We start from the raw sequence: 20,130 nt of genomic DNA, 5'->3' as shown, positions 1-20,130 counted from the left end.
TTGGTATTTTGGTTAGTAAATAAAGAAAAACAAAGTATGATTAAATCAAAAGTGCTTGGTGATCTCTCCCAATGCAAACCCAATGAATGGAGGGTAAGGAGGACGCCAAGGTGTGATCTCAATGTTAATGCATATGATGAGATGGCATGAGGGATCTTAGGGTCAAAATTGGGGTCTTACACGCGCTTTGCATTTATTGTCTTGTTTTATCATTTGTTTGCTGAAGCGTGTTTTATAACACCAAAAGACGTTTGGCCTAGTGGATGGAGTTGACCCCATGACCCCTAGTGCACCCATGTTATTTTTATCCCCTTTCTTTTCTTTTCCCTTTTTTTTAATTTTTAAACCATTTATTTTCATTTTGGTTTTAATTATGTCTCCATCCATTTTAATTATAATCAAAATATTTTCAACACACACTCTCATTATTCTTCTCCCTTTTATTTTATTATACTTTTGGTTTATTTTATTTGAATTTTTTTGGTTGACTTTTCATTTGAATGATGATGGATAATGAAATCTATTAGGTAATGACCGTGGTTATTTAAGGTTGATAAAACCTTCAATGCTTCAAACCTATCAATGAATTATCATTGGATCATTCATGATACTTTGAGGCAGTGATAGGTTGTTTCTATTTCAACCAAATTTGAGTCATTTGATACATAGACGAAGTCATATTTTTGTAAACTAACTTGCTAATACATTTTCTTGTTTTCATTCCATTTATTACTAACCCTCTCATACTTGAGCTCTCATATTTAACTTATATATAACTTGTACATAACTTAATCATTAATCAACTTGTTAACTTGTAAATGTTGAGTGATACAATCTCCCGTTTGTCAAATCACTAATAGATGAACTTGGGGTTGTATAACTTTCATTGTTCCAAATCTATTGTTAGTTGATCAAAGATCATCTTCAATATTTTGCATCAGTGATAAGTTATCCCTTAATGTGCCATATTTTGAGTCATTTGACTTATGGATAGATAATCCTCAAATGTTTATTTTGTTCATTTAACTAACTTTGTTTATTATTAATTTTTGTTGTTATGATCTTGTTATTATTATTACCTTGTGATTTACTTTTATGTTATTACATTGTAATTTAAATTCAAGCACTCATCATCATCATCATTTTATAAACGCATCATGCATGTTTATTATTGTTATTTACTTATTGTCATCATACAATAAAAAAATGATAAAATTATACGACAAAAAAAAGATGCATTTCACTTGTAATCAACCATTTGGACTTAGAGGATTTCATTTAGGACCCTTACTTGGAGACCTTGTCCTTAATCTTTTGACTCTTTGTCTCAACTTTGGATTTCATCTGTATCTTGCATACATGTTATAAGAATGGCATCATGGCACTGTATCCCAGGGAGACATGATTGTAAGATCATTATCCTTTGTTAATTTATGTCACTTTTGCACACACAAGACTTTCTCTTGGGCTACCTTACAATAAGGCCATTTACTTTTCTTGCTTGGTTATTTGTATATCCTTTGTACACCACCAATTTCACAATCAAATCAACAAACCTTTGATCCAACGTCAAGCAACATTTTCATAATCAAACTGAAAAAGTAATAAAACTACGATTAGTATTGTGCGCCACAAACCTTAAGTGGTGGGGAATGAGTAAGGATTGAGCTTTTATACCCTTAGTCTGATTATTTTGGACACAAGACACTTAACTTGTTTGTCTAGAATATTTGTCTTCGTCCATAAACTGTAGCGCAATCTAATCACAAACATCTTTTCATAGACCCTTGTTCAAGGTAAAATTAACACAATCCATCAAATTTATTTTTGTGCCTTAGGGCACTACACTGAAAATCTTTTTCTCAAAGGTAAAATCAAGTCACTCAGAAATATTTTCTACTCCGAACTACGGAACTCTGATTCTTCATCACCCGATGAATGATACGTAGGCACAAGAGTCACAATCCTTGGCGGGCATAACAATAAAAAACTCAAAATCTCATTCTTTGACACTCTTTTTTTTTAAAAAATAAAGCTGAATAAGCAGATAAATACTTACGCACGCAGACAATTTAAATGGTTCTCATGGACGTGAGGGGTGATAATATCTTCCCCTTGCGTAATCAACTTCCGAATCCAATTTCGATGGCAAGACCGATTATTTATCATTTTTTTATCTTTTGAGGGTTTTATCGACTATTTCCCCTCTCCTTTGTCATAAAGGAACATAAATAAAATTCGGTGGCGACTCTTCTGTTTTTGTCTTCTCTCTCTTCTTTGATTGAGTGGTATTGTGATAAAATTCTTTTGTTCAGTACATCTGATTCCTCACTCTTGAAACCCATGTTGCGATATTGTGGTATTTTGGTTAATCAAAAAATCAATCATACTCTATTTTCTGAACATGAATTTCACAACAGAAAGAAAGAAGAGAATGTCTTTGGACCTATTCTTGATTTTTCCCTCATTGTTGTACCTGGAAGTGAATCAAACAATGAATATAAACCACTAGTTATTGAATCAATATGTTGAAATTTGATTTTTAACCACTAGTCATTGAATCAATATGTTGAAATTTGATTTTTCCCTCATCCGGGATGACTTGAAACAATGCATGAGAGTCAGTCAAGTCTTCAAAGCGATAACTAATTATTCAATAAAGTATGTTCTATTATGGTTTGGTGAGAGACTTGATGGACCAGTAAGAATCATAATTTTCTTTTGCGACCTGTGAAAGTTACAGTAGTTTCCCAATCCTACTATGGCTTCCACCCTTGTTCTGTTTCTACAGTTCTTCTTCATGCTATTTACAATAATAGAAGCCACACACACAACAACTGAAAATAATAACTCAAGTATCATTCCATTGAGGTCTTCACTCTCTCCAAAAGGCAAAAATAGTTCATGGCCATCAATTTCTGGCCATTTTGCTTTCGGATTTTACCCTCAAGGTAGTGGCTTTGCTGTTGGGATATGGTTAGTTAGTCCATCTGCAAACACAACCACTGTTGTGTGGACTGCTAACCGTGATGCTCCAAAAGCCTCCTCCAAATCTATGCTGAATTTGACAGAGCAAGGCCTGCTAATTCAAAGTGGAAGGGGAGATTCACCATACAATATAGACACAAGAGATTCAAATACGGGGTTAGTCTCATGGGCATCTATGCTTGATTGTGGAAACTTTGTGCTTTATGATGATGATTTTAATGTTATATGGCAAAGCTTTGATCACCCAACTGACACCATATTAGGAGGCCAGAATTTGACTATTGGTGGTGCTTTAGTCTCTAGTATTTCCAAATCAGACCATTCTAGTGGATGTTTCTATCTCCCCATGCAAACTGATGGAAACATTGTCGCTTACCCCTCGTACAGCGGATACAGCCAGCAAGATGCTTACTGGGCTTCAAATACTCAGAATCAGATGTACAGTTACCAAAAACTCAGTCTTAACAATCAAGGCTTTCTTTGCGTAAATGAAGGTGGTGGTAGTGATAGGGTATGTTTCAATGATAGCAATAAGCCTAGAAAGAAGTCATCACACAACAACACAACTTCAATCTACCGTGCAACACTTGATGTAGATGGAAACTTGAGATTGTATGAGCACCAATTTCACTGCGAAAATAGCTCTCGTGTGGTAATGTTGTGGCAAGCACTTAATGATACATGTCTAGTGAAGGGGCTTTGCGGGTTGAACAGTTATTGCACCTCCGACTTAAGTGGTGATGCTGTCTGCAAATGTTATCCTGGTTTCATCCTATCCAATACTAAAAGTGTGCCTATGGACTGCATACAGACGCATAGCAAAGACTATTGTGAAAGCAGTGAAGACCGAACCTTGTTGTATAATTTTACTCGCTTTGAGAATATGCATTGGGATGATGTTCCATATTCTGTTATACCCATGATGAAGATGGAAACTTGTGAGAAGGCTTGCGCACGGGATTGTGGTTGCGGGGGAGCGATATATACCAACGGCAATTGCAATAAATATAGGCTTCCACTTATATGGGGAAGGACTCTAAATGATTCTTCTTCCACTGTGTCTGTGGCCTTACTAAAGTCTCCAAAAAATTTCATTAGTATTTCAGCTCCAACCTCAAACGAGACCTACGAGTCTAAGCCTAATGTTGTTGTTGACAACAAGAAAAACTTGATAATGATCTTAGCGCTTACTTTGGGCGTCGTTTCATTGATTTGCTTGGTCATGGCGGTGTCCATTTTCTTAACTTACAGGCGTCAAGTTATTAGGTATGCAATGTTGTCTGAAAGTGAAAAACTTGTATTTACTGAAGAATGTTCCCTGCGTTCGTTTTCTTTTGACGAACTCGTAAAATCAACTGGGCAATTTTCAGAAGAGATAGGGAGAGGATCATTTGGAGTTGTTTATAAAGGTAAAATAGGCAACAATAACAGAAGTATTGCCGTGAAGAGACTGGATGAGAGAATTGCTGAGGAAGGGGAGAGGGAATTCCAAGCTGAAATTACAACCATTGCTCGAACTCATCACAAGAATTTAGTTAAGCTTATTGGTTTCTGCATAGAAGGATCCAAGAAGCTACTTGTTTATGAGTTTGTCAGCAAAGGTTCTCTTGCAAAACTCCTCTTTGAACAAGAAACAAGAATAACTTGGAAGGAGAGAATGAAACTTGCATTGGACGTGGCTAGAGGACTACTGTATCTACACGAAGAGTGTGAAGTACGAATCATCCACTGCAATATAAATCCTCGAAATATACTTCTGGATGAAGCATGGACTGCAAAATTATCTGATTTTGGATTGGCAAGGCTATCAAAGAGGGGACATTCAAGAACTAGAATAGGGGATGATGGCGCAAGCAGGTACTTGGCCCCTGAGTGGCAGAAGGAGGATGCATCAGTATCAGTAAAATCTGACATTTACAGTTTTGGGGTGATATTGTTGGAGATTATTTGTCTGAGAAGAAGTATAGAGATGAATAATGTTTCCTCAGCTGATGAAATCCTTCTATCCAGTTGGGTATATCAACGATTTGCAGCAGGACAATTAAACAAACTTATCAGACATGATGAAAAAGATGCGGATTGGAAGATATTGGAAAGAATGGTGAAGGTCGGGTTATGGTGTGTGCAAAACCACCAATCTCTTCGCCCTACAATGAAGAATGTAATATTGATGTTGGAAGGTTTGAAAGACATTCCAGTTCCTCCATCTCCAACTCGGTTGGTTGAATAGTCAGGTAGGGACATTATGGGTTGCTGGTGTGATTTGTTATTTGTGCTTCTGCAGTTTCATTTTTATCTTGAATTTGTTGTTCTTGTTGTTTACTCATGGAAGTTGTGTTATTTTAAATATTTGTGTAGTATTTGCTTGTGTTATTTCTTTATAACATGTATTTCTAGAGTTTCAGTGTTAGCTTGAATTCAGGTTGTGTTGTGATTAACTTGATCAAAAGCTAGTTGTGTTTGGCAGACGTCTAAATATCAAATATTGGTATGGCATGTGGGTATCTTTCCTTTGTGATACAAATTTTAATTATGTATTTGTTGGAACAATGTGCTATTGACAGTATAAGAAAGAAGGAGAAAAACTATGTTCATTGTGACTCAAAATTTTGCTGATAATTGGAATGAATTTTACTGATTGATCTAGATAGTTATATAAAATGTAAGTTCAATAAAAGAAGTAACGTTTATAATCTAGAGAAAGTTAAAGATCATATGATCTCATAAATTACATAGTTTAAATATTTAGTGTCTAATACAAAAAGATTGAAAAATAGAAGAGAATGTAAAACATCGAATTCAAGCTGAGTAATTGAAATAGAGGAGGACTTCATGGGTTTTATGTGACACAAAGCTACCACTCAAGTTTAAGGGATTTTTTTATCGGATTTTGATAAAACCTGCGATATTGTACGACACAAAATGTTGGACGGTTAAAAATCAACACGAGAGTAAAATAAGTGTATTGGAGATGAGGATGTTGTGTTAGATGTGTGGTAATACTAGACAGAATAAGATTAGAAATGACAATATTAAAGAGAATGTTGGGGTAACATCTATACTAGAAAAGATGGTGACAAATAGATTTAGGTCGTTTGGACATGTAGAGAGAAGATCGGTAAATTTTATGGTAAGGAGAGTAGATCAAATGGAGAGAAGTCATACCGCTAGAGGTAGAAGAAGACTTAGAAAAATTATAAGAGAAATTATTAAGAAAGATCTTGAAATTAACGATTTGGATAGAAACATGATCATAAATAGAACACTATGACAGAAGTTGGTTCATTTAGCTGACCCCACGTAGTGAAATAAGGTTTGGTTGTTGTTGTTTGATCTAGATAGTTATATATAAGAAATGTTTTAGCAAACTTAAGTCATACACATAACTTGTATAACACATTTCTCAATAAACTTTAATTATATTAAGTAATTGACTTTTTACAAGAAGCACTTAGGTTCGGATCAAAGATACAACTTAACACCCAATCACTTATAAACTTCTAGATCAAAGTTACAATTTAACACAGAATTAATTACAAACTTTTAGATCAAAGTTATTGTTCAACATGTTTCAAATTTTTAGACCAAATTTATAACTAAACACAAAGTTAGTTATAAACTTTCAGACAAAAGTTATAATTTAGCACAAACTAACTTACAAATTATCAAAACAAAATTACAACACATTACACAATCTAATTTGTGTTTGAAAGCATCTGCATTCTATTAGGCTTCTTCAAGTCATCAAGTCTAGCCTTGTTCAATGATTTTATCCACATATCAGTCAATTACGTCTTAATTCTATAAATTTTAAGTTTTAACCTATCATATTTTTACTTGACCAATAGAATCTCTTCTCAATGTATTAACTTCTTCTATGAATGATTAAATCTTTCACTTGACCAATGCCTAATTTGTTGTTAACTAAGAATTTCACCTTCTTTCCTTAATGAATCTTCAACTCTTAACATCTCAATCCATTATGCTTGACAAGATGTAAGTGAAGTTGTCATATATTCTACTTCACATGATGAAAAGAAAACTATTGATTGCTTCTTTGAAGTCCATAAAATTAGTTATATCCAATCATGAACATATAGCCTGAAATGCTTTTTCTATCATCTTGATCACCACCCCAGACATGATTTGAGTAGACATGATCAATTGCTACGAATTAATTAAGCCTCTAACATACCTGAATATTCTCTTTTCAGCTAGAATATGAGATACTCTTGATTAATCTATAAATATACTCAATATCCTTCACTTTGACACAAGTTCAACCTAGAATTACATAAGTATCTCAAAGAGCCAATGATTTGTTTTTACATTGTAGCATCCACAAATTCTTCATCTACATATTTACTCAATTTGGACTGAGGTTCCGTTGAAGTTATTGCAACATTGTGGTTTCTCATATGGAAAATTTCCAACTTATCTTCAACATACTTTTTTCGGTGCAGAAAGATACCTTTATCTGTTTTCATAAATTTCATTCCTAGAAAATATGCTAAGTTTCCAAGATTAGACATCTCAAACTCTTGCAATATGTTGATCAAGAAAGTTTTCAGCTTTTCATATTCATCAGGTAATCAACAAGTCATAAACATATAGGCACAATATCAACAATTCTTGGTATTTACTTTTATTACATAGTCTCCAAGTTCAGTTGCGCGTCTAGTGAAGCCTAACTTGATGTAGAAAGTTTCAAGTATTTTGTTCCAAGATGTAGGGGCTTATTTCAAGCCATACCTAGTTTTTCTTCATATGAAAACTTTTTCTTCTTCCCATTAAGTTCACAACCAGGTGGCTGCATGATATAAAGTTCTTCTTCTAGAGGTCCATTGAGAAAACCTTATTTAACATCAATTTGATACATGAACCAACCTCTATAAGTTTTGTTCGAACAATTATTCTTATTGATTCAAGTGTTGCAACTAGTATAAAGACTTCATTGAAATTCAGGTTAGGTCTCTACAGAAAACCTTTTGTCACTGACCTTACTTTATACTTAAAAATTTCACCATATTGCCTTATTTTGATCATATGGATCCACTTTATATTGATGCCAGATCGTCACAATATGTTTTTAATCCTTAAATCTTTACTAGTAATGTGTTTTTTTATTTTGTAGGTTTTAATAAAGAATCTGAAGAATCGTGGAAAGACCAATTGATGTTGAAATCATCTTAGCCCAAAAATCCACTATTTCACAATAGAAGTTATGATGAAGAATGCAAGGAGATGATACCAAAATCAACCATACCAAAATCAGCATCAAAACCTAAATCAACGACCGCAACCATATAAAAAGCAATAGTAGTACACAAGTCCACCACGACAATACCAAAACTAGCAACAACCTACTCAACAATATTATCAACCACCTCATATGAGACAACAACAAAAGCATTAGAAATATCAACAACATTAGCAATTCCAAGAAGTTTTTTTAGCAAACCAACTAAATGGAGAAGTTTTTCAAAGAAGATGGTGCATTCACTCATTTAGTTAAATCAATAGAAGAAAATTTCAAAAATGTACATCTAGAACAAAAAACTACCAAGAAGAATACAGAAGCATCATTCTTAAATCTTGAAATTGAGATTGAGTAGCTATAAAAGCAATTAGCATCTCAATCTTCTAATAGTTATGATGGAAATACACTTGACAACCTGAAAAATAATTAGAGGTGTGATGTTTTAATGCTTAAAAAGATAAGGTTTATGAAAATATTAAAGCCAAAGCATTATAGAAAATTAACAACTAGGAAAGTGGATTTAAATAGTGATGATGAAAATGATGAAATTGGAATTAGAGTCGAAGAATGTTAGAAATGGAGCATGAGGAAAATAAAGGAGAGAAAAAAAAATTATGAATTAACTTATCTCTTATGGGGTCAGTCGATAGTCCTGGAATCAGAATAAGGTGTTACAGCATGCACCAGTTTGATGCTACTTTCTATTATGAGAAGACTAGTAGGAAAGGCTATTATGAGAAGACTAGTAGGAAAGGCAAGACACAGAAATGTGACGCTAACCCTAGAAGAAAAATCCTTTATAGTCCCTCATGGAATTATGGAAGATGTGTTAGTAAAAGTGGACATATTTTTATATCTAATAGATTTAGAAGTTGAGGTCCATATCATTTTAGGAATACCATTCTTGTGTACTACAAGAGAAAATGTTGATTTAGAAACGTGTGAATTTATGTTGAAATTCAAGAAAGAGTAGATGACAATCAAGGTATGTAATGTCCTTCAATTGTGGGAATACAATCTGGAAGAAGAGCATGAAAAAGTTCAGAAAATAGATGAAGAAGAAATACATCCACTGAAAAATATGAAGGTGATCTATAAACTAATAGAGAAGTCTACACTTTGGTTGAGAAGAAGGATGATAAGCTGGGTAGAATATAGAGAACAAGAATATAGAATTCGGGTTAAGAAAACATGGTTCTAAAGAACCAAATAATAGTTAATAGAACCAAATTTCTTTTTTCATATTGGTTGAAGGTTCCTTATGCACCTATACCCACGAGTGCAGTGAAAGACAAAGACAATTTGATTAACTCAAACAAGACTAAGGACAACTATAACAACAAGTATCCTCCTTAATCGAAGAAGCGAGACTTCAAGCTAATGATGTTAAACAAACCTTGGATGGAATAAATTCAACTTTGTATACTGAAAATTTAATGTGATTTTTAATATATAGATTCATGACTTGACTGATAAGCTAGCCGACATCCCATTGTATGTCGCCTTGTTCCAGAGAAGAGGGATTCATGACCGTGTGGGAAAGATGATAAATCAAACATATCTATCATGACCGAGTGGGAAATAATGCAAGAGAGATTCATGAAAAATGATGACATCATAAGATTTGCACATCAAAGAGAAACAATGCAAGATTATCTATCCAGAAACAACAGATTTGAAACCACCGCCGGAATCAGTTAAAACAAAGGTGCCCTTAAAAGGTCAAGCCGACACAAAGTCACAACTCCGCGCAACGGTCTCCTTCATACTATGAATATGTTGACTCACATTTTCAGGAATCTCTGACTCCAAAACCCAAAAAAAGTGTTTTCAAGGGTCTCCGAGGACATATATCTCATCGATATGAAATCAAAACTAAATACTTTCATGCAATATCCAAAAAATCAAAGAGTTGTCAAGTTCAAGTATCGTTCACCCTCCATAGACAACGAATGAATAATACGCTTCCCCATACTTGAACTGAAGACGAATGATGATTTAAAGGTTATGTGGAGTACATTTTACCATTACTTAACAAAGGGTCTGATTGAAGTGGACGCAACGATTGCAAGATCGACTAAAGATATTCTAACAATGTTGCAACGTCTTGAACCACTATTTTATAATTAAATGTAATGTTAAATTTATGTTAAGGATAACTTTTATCTATGTAATATTTATTTTGAAGTTAATTTATGTTGTTGTTCCTTTATTTTACCATTGTTCCTGGTTGTTTCTTGTTTGAACTAACAAGACATATTCTAGAGATGCGAAAACTCAGGGACATTACGAAGATGCATCTTCAGATTAACCTTTTATGCAAACGAAGATGTATCTATATATTTAAATTTTAACATAATAAAGGTTTCTCAACAAGTTCATCTAGATAAAAAATGTGCGTCTGAAGATGCATCTCTAACTGTTAATGGTAGTTGTGACTTGGGGAACACATTATAAGGGTGGAAAGAGAATTTTCCAAACTCATTTACAAAGGGATAATTGTATTCATTTCTAAACACATATTCATAATGTCTCATTTATAGCATTGTTTGTTTCAACTCTTTTTAAATATGATTTTTATAGTGTTACATATTTTTATTTAAAAAATATATACACAAAAAAAATTCATAAAAGTTTCAACCGAAAATTTGTTTGAATAATTATTCTTAAAATGTTATTTTATGTATTTTATTAAAAATAATTAAATATCAAAATTTCATAAAATCATTTTATTTTGAAACTATTTCAAAAAAAATTATAAAAATTATTATTAAAATATAATTTTTTGAAAAAATTACAATTTCGATTATATTTTGATATTCAATAATATATATATTTATGTTATAGAATAATATATGTTTATGTTATAAAATATTAAAATTAATTTTTTAATTTTGAAAAAACTAATTTTAAAAAACTAATAATATTTAAAAAATTATTTTCATAAAAATTATTTTTGAAAATATTAAAAAAAATTCTTAAACGCTAAAACAAACAAACCTAAAACTTTTAAATACTTCGAACTAGATTTAGCATATTTCACGGTAAACACTTTTGTGATTGGATTTGTTGGTAAAGGTCTGGCACTCATGCTTTGCTTATTTTCCAAAAGTATTTAAGGTGAGGTGTTGACCAAGAAAAATGTGTCTAATCGAGCCCAGTGTGCAAGGCAATGTAGGACCACTATTCAGCATACACTAAGCAAGACATTCAAAATATGAATCTCTTAATTAGACAACACCCAGACTTCTTGCATAGGACGGATTCAAAGACTTTGACAATATCAACAACCAAATAATACACAATACCAATACCGACACATATACGTTTATTTATATATTTATACTTGAATAAATATATTATTCTAAAGCAAATGAAATAATCAAAACCCATTAGTTATGGATGCCTATACTGTAACTACCTCCATCCTGTTGGTCATGTCCTTATCAGTACCATATACTGGAGCTGAAACACAAAAACAACTACCAGAGCGGATAGCACCAGGTTCCTCACTTTCCCCTACTGGCAGTGATAACAACTCTTTTTGGCTTTCCCGTTCTGGCCTATTTGCTTTTGGCTTTTATACACAAGACAACAATGGCTTTGTCGTTGGAATTTGGTTGCTTGGTAAGATGAACAGGACGATAGTATGGACTGCAAACCGTGATGACCCTCCGGTATCCTCAACTTCAAAGCTACAATTTACCATGAACGGTACAATAATACTCACTGATCAACATGGACAAGAGAAGCTTATTGTTAATGCTAATGCAAGAGCTTCATCTGCCTCCATGCTTGATTCTGGCAACTTTGTAATATATGACTTCAATAATATTTCCAGAGTCATATGGCAGAGTTTCGATTACCCGACTAATACTTTGTTGGGGAGTCAATCTCTACCTTGTGGAGGCCAACTTTACTCTAGTTTATCAGATGCCAACAGCTCAACTGGAAGGTTTCGTCTCAACATGCAGGTTGATGGAAATCTTGTTCTGTATCCAGCATACACTACAGAAATGGGCTGGGATGCTTATTGGTCCTCTGGTACTGTTAGAGCCAATGTCAAATATCATCTTTACCTCAACAAGACAGGTTTACTACATAATAAGTAGTTAGTAATTATTTTCCTACTTTCATGCCAGTAACGTTAGTGGAATAGTGGAATAGTGGAATAGGCTTGATTGTTAGTTCCACTCCTTATTATTAGCATTCAGTTTCTCAATTCTTTGCTGTATATATTCGTCTAATTGTTTACCACATTGATAAACATATATTATCAATTCAGTTATCTTCTCTACATGGTATCCAGAGCTTCAGGTTGAAATTTTTTTTCCAACCACCTTCACTCCCATGGCTGGCAATAGTCCCAACCTACTGGCCCTAACCAATTCATTATCATCCCAGATCAATTTTCAACTTCCTCCAATCAAAATCACTCTTGACAATGAAAATCACTGCCTTTGGAGCACCACTGTCATCTCTGCTCTCGAAACCTTTGATCTTGAGCCTCATTTGCTGGCCCCAAATCCACCGCCACAGACTCGCTCCATTGCTGCTGAAGATGGAACAATCACCCAAGAACCCAACCCTGACTATCTCGCCTGGAAGCGTCGCGATAGGTTGGTTCTGCTGTGGCTCAAATCAACTCTCTCTGAGAGAACTCTCGCCATCGTTGCTCGTAGCACCACCTCCCACATGGCCTGGACAACACTCGAGAAAACTTTCCAGGCGCAGACTCGTGCTCGGCGGATGTCCCTGAAATTGCAGTTACAATCTCTACCTAAGGGGTCTCTCTCTATCATGGATTACATCGAGCGAAAACGCTCTATTGCTGACTCCCTCGCTGCAAACCTGCACCCTGTTTCTGATGAGGACCTAATTGGTCACATCCTCTCTGGGCTAGATAGCTCTTACGGCGCCTTCGCCACTGCATTCATGATCCACAGTGATGATGCTTCTGTTGACGACCTGGTGGGCAAATTGCTTCAGGAGGAAGCACGACTCGCTCAAGAACTGACTCGCCAATCCACCATCGCTCCCTTGGCTCCTTCATCTCCAGCACCAATTCTTTCTGTCCACGTCGCCGGTCGGCAATCTGGCCGGTCATATAATACCAACAATTCTGGTGGCGCCTACTCTCGCGGGGATTCCAGGAGCGACTCCCGAGGTGACGTTCGTGCAACAAACGGTGGTGAGTTCCGCCGTCGCCGTCCACAGTGCCAATTATGTGGGCGTCCAGGTCACGAGGCTGTGGATTGTTGGCAACGTAATAATCAGATTGATTTTCCCTCACGCAAGCCCAACCCGCGCAGTACATCAAAGCAGGCTCATTATGCTTCTCAGGCTACGTCTTCAAGTGCCATCGATCCTTCTTGGTATTTCGACACCGGTGCCACTGATCATGCTTCTCCAGATTTTCAGAAGCTGACCATCTCTGATGACTACAAAGGCAATGACAAACTGCAAGTGGGCAATGGTAACCTTTTATCTATTTCTCACATTGGCAATTCTACTTTACATAATTTGCGCTTGCCTAATGTTCTCATTGTTCCTAAACTCACAAAAAGCCTTCTCAGTGTATCCAAATTTACACAGGATAATAAGGTTTATATAGAGTTTTGGCCTCATCATTGCCTTGTCAAAACCTTTCAGGGTCAAACCATCCTCCGCGGGGGCATTAACAACGGCCTCTACTGCATTAACACTATCCAGAATAAAACTCGACCAACCATGGCTCTCACCGGCGTCCGTACATCTGTCCACGGCTGGCACCAGCGGCTTGCTCATCCTCATGAACCTCTATTGCGTCGTCTTATTTCCTCTTTTAATTTACCAGTTTCTGCAAATAAATTTCCCAATGTATGTGACTCTTGTCAACTTGGAAAGAGCCATCGATTTCCTTTAGGATCATCGCATATTGCATCGTCTACTCCTTTTGAACTGATTTACTCTGATGTATGGGGTCCATCTCCCAAATTTTCAATTAATGGCAATCGGTATTTCGTTTTGTTTATTGATGATTGCACCAAATATGTGTGGATTTATTTTCTATCGCACAAATCACAAGTTTTCACTACTTTTGTGCAATTTCGTACTATGATTGAAACACAATTCAATGCAAAAATCAAACATCTTCAATCCGATTGGGGGGGTGAATTTCGCAATGTCTCTAATTTTTTAAAACAACACGGTATTTCTCACCGTATTTCATGTCCATACACACAAGAGCAAAACGGGGCGGTCGAACGCCGAAATCGTATTATCATTGAAAAAGGCCTCACTCTTTTGGCTCAATCATCTTTACCTCACGATTTTTGGGAACATGCTTTCAAAACTGCAACTTATCTCCACAATAGAACCATTACCCCCACCTTACACTACCATTCTCCATATCAAAAATTATATCACAAAGATCCAAATTATGGTTTTCTCAAAACTTTTGGATGTCTTTGCTATCCTTTTCTTCGTCCGTATAACAACCACAAAATTGATTTTCGCTCTCTTCCATGTGTGTTTCTTGGTTACAGTACTTCTCACAAAGGATATCTCTGTTTTCATAAACCTACTGAGCGTATATATGTTGCAAGGCATGTTGTTTTTAATGAGAGTATATTCCCATATTTTGTTTCTTCAAATAATTCGACGCCTAACTTATCTACTCCTGCTTCTACAGAATTAAATTCCAATTTATTAGAGCAAGCTGTTGGACTGCCCACACCTTCAGCCACGTTCCAAACTGAACCTGCAATTCAGCCTACAATTCAGCCCTCACCCACAATTCCTCCCACTTCTCATTCATTGCCTAATTTCTCTCCTCCGCCGGCCCCACAACAACAACAACAACTTTTTCCTTCACACTACAGACCCGCCCAATCTTCCACTCACCCTATGACCACACGAGCCCAAACCGGCTCTCTCAAACCGAAAATCCTAGCTACCACTCTAAAACCTGAACCTGATCCTCGAACATACAAACAAGCCCTCAAACATAAACATTGGCAAGATGCCATGACTGTAGAGTATAATGCCCTTGTGAAAAATGGTACTTGGTCTCTTGTTCCTTGTCCTACTAATGTCAATGTTGTAGGTTGTAAATGGATTTACCGGACAAAACGCAAATCTGACGGGAGTATTGAGCGTCACAAGGCTCGTTTGGTGGCACAAGGTTTTAGTCAGCAAGCAGGTAAAGACTTCTTTGAGACGTTCAGCCCAGTGGTTAAGCCAACAACTATTCGCCTTGTCTTGTCCATTGCCTTATCCAACCAATGGTGTCTTCGGCAATTAGATATCAACAATGCATTCTTGAATGGTGAGCTCTCTGAGGTTGTCTATATGCGTCAACCAAAGGGTTTTGAGGATTCTCATCATCCTGATCATGTCTGTCAATTGCGGAAGGCTCTTTACGGGCTCAAACAAGCACCAAGAGCTTGGTTTACCAAGCTTAAGCATTACCTTGTCACACAGGGCTTTCGGGCTTGTCAATCAGACACGTCCTTGTTTGTTCATCATTCTGCTGCTGCTACCATCTACATCCTTGTATATGTAGACGATCTGATCATTACCGGCACGGATTCAGGTTTGATTAATAACTTCATCATTAATCTTAACAAGGTGTTTGCTTTAAAGGATCAGGGAGAATTACATTATTTCCTCGGTCTTCAAATCACACGCACCAGTTCAGGGGTTCAACTCACTCAAGAAGGTTATGTTAGAGATATTCTGGAGTCCACAAACATGTCTGCTGCTGCTCCTATAACAACACCTGCTGACCCACAACATCGTCTAGTCCGAGCAGGTGAACCATTCGATGATCCAGCCTTATACAGACGCACAGTCGGTTCTCTCCAGTACGCCACAATCACCCGGCCTGATATTACGTATGCGGTAAATCGCGTTTGTCAATTTATGCATTCCCCGACACTTGATCACTGGCGTGCTGTCAAAAGAATACTTCGTTATCTTGCTGGTACTCTGTCACATTCTCTCCACTTCAGTCCAACTCAAGCAACTTCCTTTTTAGCATATTCCGACGCGGGTTGGATCTCGGATTCGGACGACAGCCGCTCTCAGTTTGGTTATGCAATCTTCCATGGATCTAATCTCATCAGCTGGACTTCCCGCAAACAGAAGGTTGTTGCTCGCTCAAGCACTGAGGCGGAATATCGATCCCTGGCATACACCGCCGCCGAACTGCTTTGGCTCAATATTCTTGCTTCTGAGCTTCATGTGCCTATTACTGGTTCTCCGTTGCTTCTCTGCGACAATGTTGGTGCCATTTTCTTGTCCAAGAACCCGGTTATCAGCACACGGTCCAAGCATATTGCGCTCGATTTTCACTTTCTTCGTGACCAGGTTGATTCCGGTACTCTCAAAATTGGCCACGTCTCATCCGTTGATCAGCTGGCCGATATCTTTACCAAGCCACTTTCCAAAGATAGAGTTTCTTTTCTTCGTTCCAAGCTTCGAGTTCTTCCGAATCATCAGCTTGCTGGGGGGTAATAAGTAGTTAGTAATTATTTTCCTACTTTCATGCCAGTAACGTTAGTGGAATAGTGGAATAGTGGAATAGGCTTGATTGTTAGTTCCACTCCTTATTATTAGCATTCAGTTTCTCAATTCTTTGCTGTATATATTCGTCTAATTGTTTACCACATTGATAAACATATATTATCAATTCAGTTATCTTCTCTACACTACAGATCTTAGATAGCAGCCGTGATTCTAGTCATATTACCACTTTGTTTGATGCAGAAAAACACCAGCAGAAGACGGGAGGAAACCAAACTATTTATCGTGCAACCCTGGATTTTGATGGGGTTTTTCGCCTGTATGCTCATCCAAATAATAATGCAAGTTACAAAATGATCACAAGTTGGCCCGGGAATAACCCATGTGAAGTAAAGGGGTTTTGTAGCTTCAACAGTTACTGCACATTCAATGACGACAAACCATTATGCAACTGTCTCAAGGGATACAAATTTATAGATGAAAATGAAAAGACTCTTGGTTGCGAAAGGAACTATTCGAAAGTAGAGTGTAGAGGTAATAGTGATGGTGTGGCCTTTTACGACATAGTCCCGATGAACAATATTTTATGGGAGGACCATCCTTATTTTGAGACTAAAGATATGTCTTCGGAACAAGATTGCTCATCTGCTTGTTTGGTTGATTGCAACTGTTGGGCTGCACTGTATGATGGAGAAAGATGCAAGAAACAAGGGTTGCCTTTGAGATATGTCAGAAGGACACATGAAGATGACAAATCGACCACAGCGTTCTTAAAGGTGGGGAAAAACAGCATTGAAAACTGGAAGTGGAATGATACACTCTCCCCCCTACAACCATCACCACCTCCAATCAAGACTACCAGTAACAAAGCAGTGGTGCATATTATTGTTGTTACATCAATATTTACTGTGCTTCTGGTTTCAGCAGTGGTTATATCCTGCCATTACATTTACAAGATTCGGGTATTGAGGTACAAAAGGCTAACGGACACTGGGAACATTGGGCTGAATGAAGATGTGGCTCTGAGAAGGTTTTCATATATCGAGCTGAAAAGGGCAACAAATCAGTTTAAGGAAGAATTGGGTAAGGGATCTTTTGGATCAGTTTACAAAGGGACCTTAAACAAAGGTAAGAGATTGATTGCAGTGAAGAGACTGGAGAAGGTGGTGGAAGAAGGGGAAAGGGAGTTTCAAGCAGAGGTGAGATCCATTGGGAAAACCCACCACAGGAACCTAGTTAGATTGCTGGGTTTTTGTGTTGAGGGTTCGAAAAGGCTTTTGGTTTATGAGTACATGAGCAACAGCTCGCTCGGAAAGCTTCTGTTTGGTGATCAAAGACGTCCAGATTGGAATGAGAGAGTAAGAATAGCACTGGATATTGCAAGAGGAATTTTGTATCTCCATGAAGAGTGTGACGCTCCAATCATTCATTGCGACTTAAAGCCTCAAAACATTTTGATGGATGAGTTTTGGACCGCCAAGATATCGGATTTTGGGCTAGCAAAACTTTTAATGCCGGACCAAACCAGAACGTTCACGATGGCCAGAGGTACAAGAGGGTATATGGCCCCGGAATGGAACAAGAACGTGCCAATATCAGTGAAAACAGATGTTTATAGCTATGGAATAGTGCTGTTGGAAATCTTATGTTGCAGAAGAAACATAGATGTTAATGTCTTGGAACCGGAGGAGGTTCTTCTTTCGGGTTGGGCCTATAAGTGCTTTGTTGCAGGAGAGTTAAATAAGCTTGTTCCTTGGGAAGTCATTGATAACAATGTAATGGAAAATATGATTAAGGTGGCACTGTGGTGTATCCAAGATGACCCTCTTCTCAGGCCAACAATGAAGGGTGTGGTGTTGATGTTAGAAGGGATTACTAATGTAGCAGTTCCTCCTTGTCCAGATTCCACTTCTGCATGAAGAAAATGTTGCTGCAGTTCCTCATGTAGCTTTCAGTATATGTATTTGTGTCATGTTTTGTACTTTTGTTTTTCTGTCAATTGTTATCGTTATCTATAATCTAAGTTGTCTTGAGATGAAATAAGATAACAAGCCAAAACAATATAGTTATTCCTCATGTAAGCTCATACAACTAAAATGGACATGTTCGTGAATTCCATAATTTCATTGTGAGATTATGAAACCTATATAGAGAAGATTAAATGGATTCAGGTTGAATCGTGAACAAAGTCATTTTCCTTAAAAGTATTTCAAGCACTCTCTTTTATGTCTTATATATAGTCGGAAAACAAGAATATCCAGGATAATCGTTAACAAAGTCATTTTTCTTAAAAGTATTTCAAGCACTCTCCTCTACGCCCACGTCCTCGGACCGGTGGCTACACCGGCGAGGGTTGTTTGGATGTGGCATGTGGCATAATTTTTGGGACCACATATCTCCATGTGGCACCTTATACTCTTTGCCTCCTTTGGTGAGTTTAATGTTTCAAGGTCTTTATAAATGCTTTTAATGTTAGCTCCACTTTCTATGTGGGACTATTTGCAATGCATTTATTGCCATTAACTTAATTGCCCATTTTTGTCATATTAGAACATACCCATGACAATTATTGTTTTATAATTTCCAATAATCCCCCACTTGTTCTAATAATGACAAAACGAATTCTAGAAAATAAGATATAAAGAGGGTTAGTACAGTTAGGTATCTTTCGATTTAAAACTTAACCTTAATGAGGATAACACAAAGTTTAATCGGAATATTAGGTAGCAATGTTTTTAAACCATTAATCCATATGATTAGACCGGCGTTACCTTACGCACACTCTTTAAAGGTTCTTCCTCTACATATCTCTCTTAGCACTTATTTATGACCATATGCTATCCTGTTTCATGAAATTTTCATGAGAGAAACTCCAACTCTCACTTTGAAACGACACCATCTCGAAATTCACATATGTGAAGTTCATGTTGTATCCTTTTCCATGAGATGCTTTTCCTCTATTATGAACTTCATTAAGAGGTTTTGAAAACCTCAACCCTCTATTTAAAATAGTCAACATTATTACCCAATGTCTGACTTACATCCAAATCTACGACTTGTTGTTCCCCATTGAATCTTGAAGTTAATGTTATGTTAACATAAGATTTGGTCACTGTCGTTGTTGGAACTCTTATTCAAGGAGTTTCAACCACATGCTTCTCGAGGTTGTTTTTACTGAGTCTCTGATCAGTGGATTAGTAAATGGATCGGCCAAATTATAGCTTGCTTGTATACAGATGAGTGAAATGATTTCATCCTTAATCATTTTTCTCACAAATAAATATCTAAGTCCTATGTGCCTAGACTTTTCATTGTACACTTCGTTGAATGCTCTTGCTAAAGTGGTTTGGCTATCGCAGTGTGTCATCACCTTT

The 20,130-nt window shown here is 36.6% G+C and overlaps 2 protein-coding genes across 2 annotated transcripts; both read left to right on the top strand.

Moving 5' to 3' along the window:
• Positions 1-2,571: 2,571 nt before the first annotated feature.
• LOC127073556 (G-type lectin S-receptor-like serine/threonine-protein kinase LECRK3) lies at positions 2,572-5,582 on the top strand. Its single transcript, XM_051014730.1, has one exon. The coding sequence runs from the start codon at positions 2,762-2,764 to the stop codon at positions 5,216-5,218; it is 2,457 nt and encodes an 818-aa protein (XP_050870687.1). The 5' UTR covers positions 2,572-2,761; the 3' UTR covers positions 5,219-5,582.
• Positions 5,583-11,612: 6,030 nt separating this feature from the next.
• On the top strand, positions 11,613-18,903 carry LOC127073555 (G-type lectin S-receptor-like serine/threonine-protein kinase LECRK1). Its single transcript, XM_051014729.1, has 2 exons — positions 11,613-12,349; positions 16,946-18,903. The coding sequence occupies exons 1-2, from the start codon at positions 11,647-11,649 to the stop codon at positions 18,673-18,675; spliced, it is 2,433 nt and encodes an 810-aa protein (XP_050870686.1). The 5' UTR covers positions 11,613-11,646; the 3' UTR covers positions 18,676-18,903.
• The last annotated feature ends 1,227 nt before the right edge of the window (positions 18,904-20,130 follow it).

This window comes from Lathyrus oleraceus, chromosome 4, assembly GCF_024323335.1.
Source record: "Lathyrus oleraceus cultivar Zhongwan6 chromosome 4, CAAS_Psat_ZW6_1.0, whole genome shotgun sequence".
Classification (NCBI taxonomy): Eukaryota; Viridiplantae; Streptophyta; class Magnoliopsida; order Fabales; family Fabaceae; genus Lathyrus; species Lathyrus oleraceus.
The sequence above is the reverse complement of the archived record's forward strand: the minus strand, read 5'-3'. Positions and strand labels throughout refer to the sequence as shown.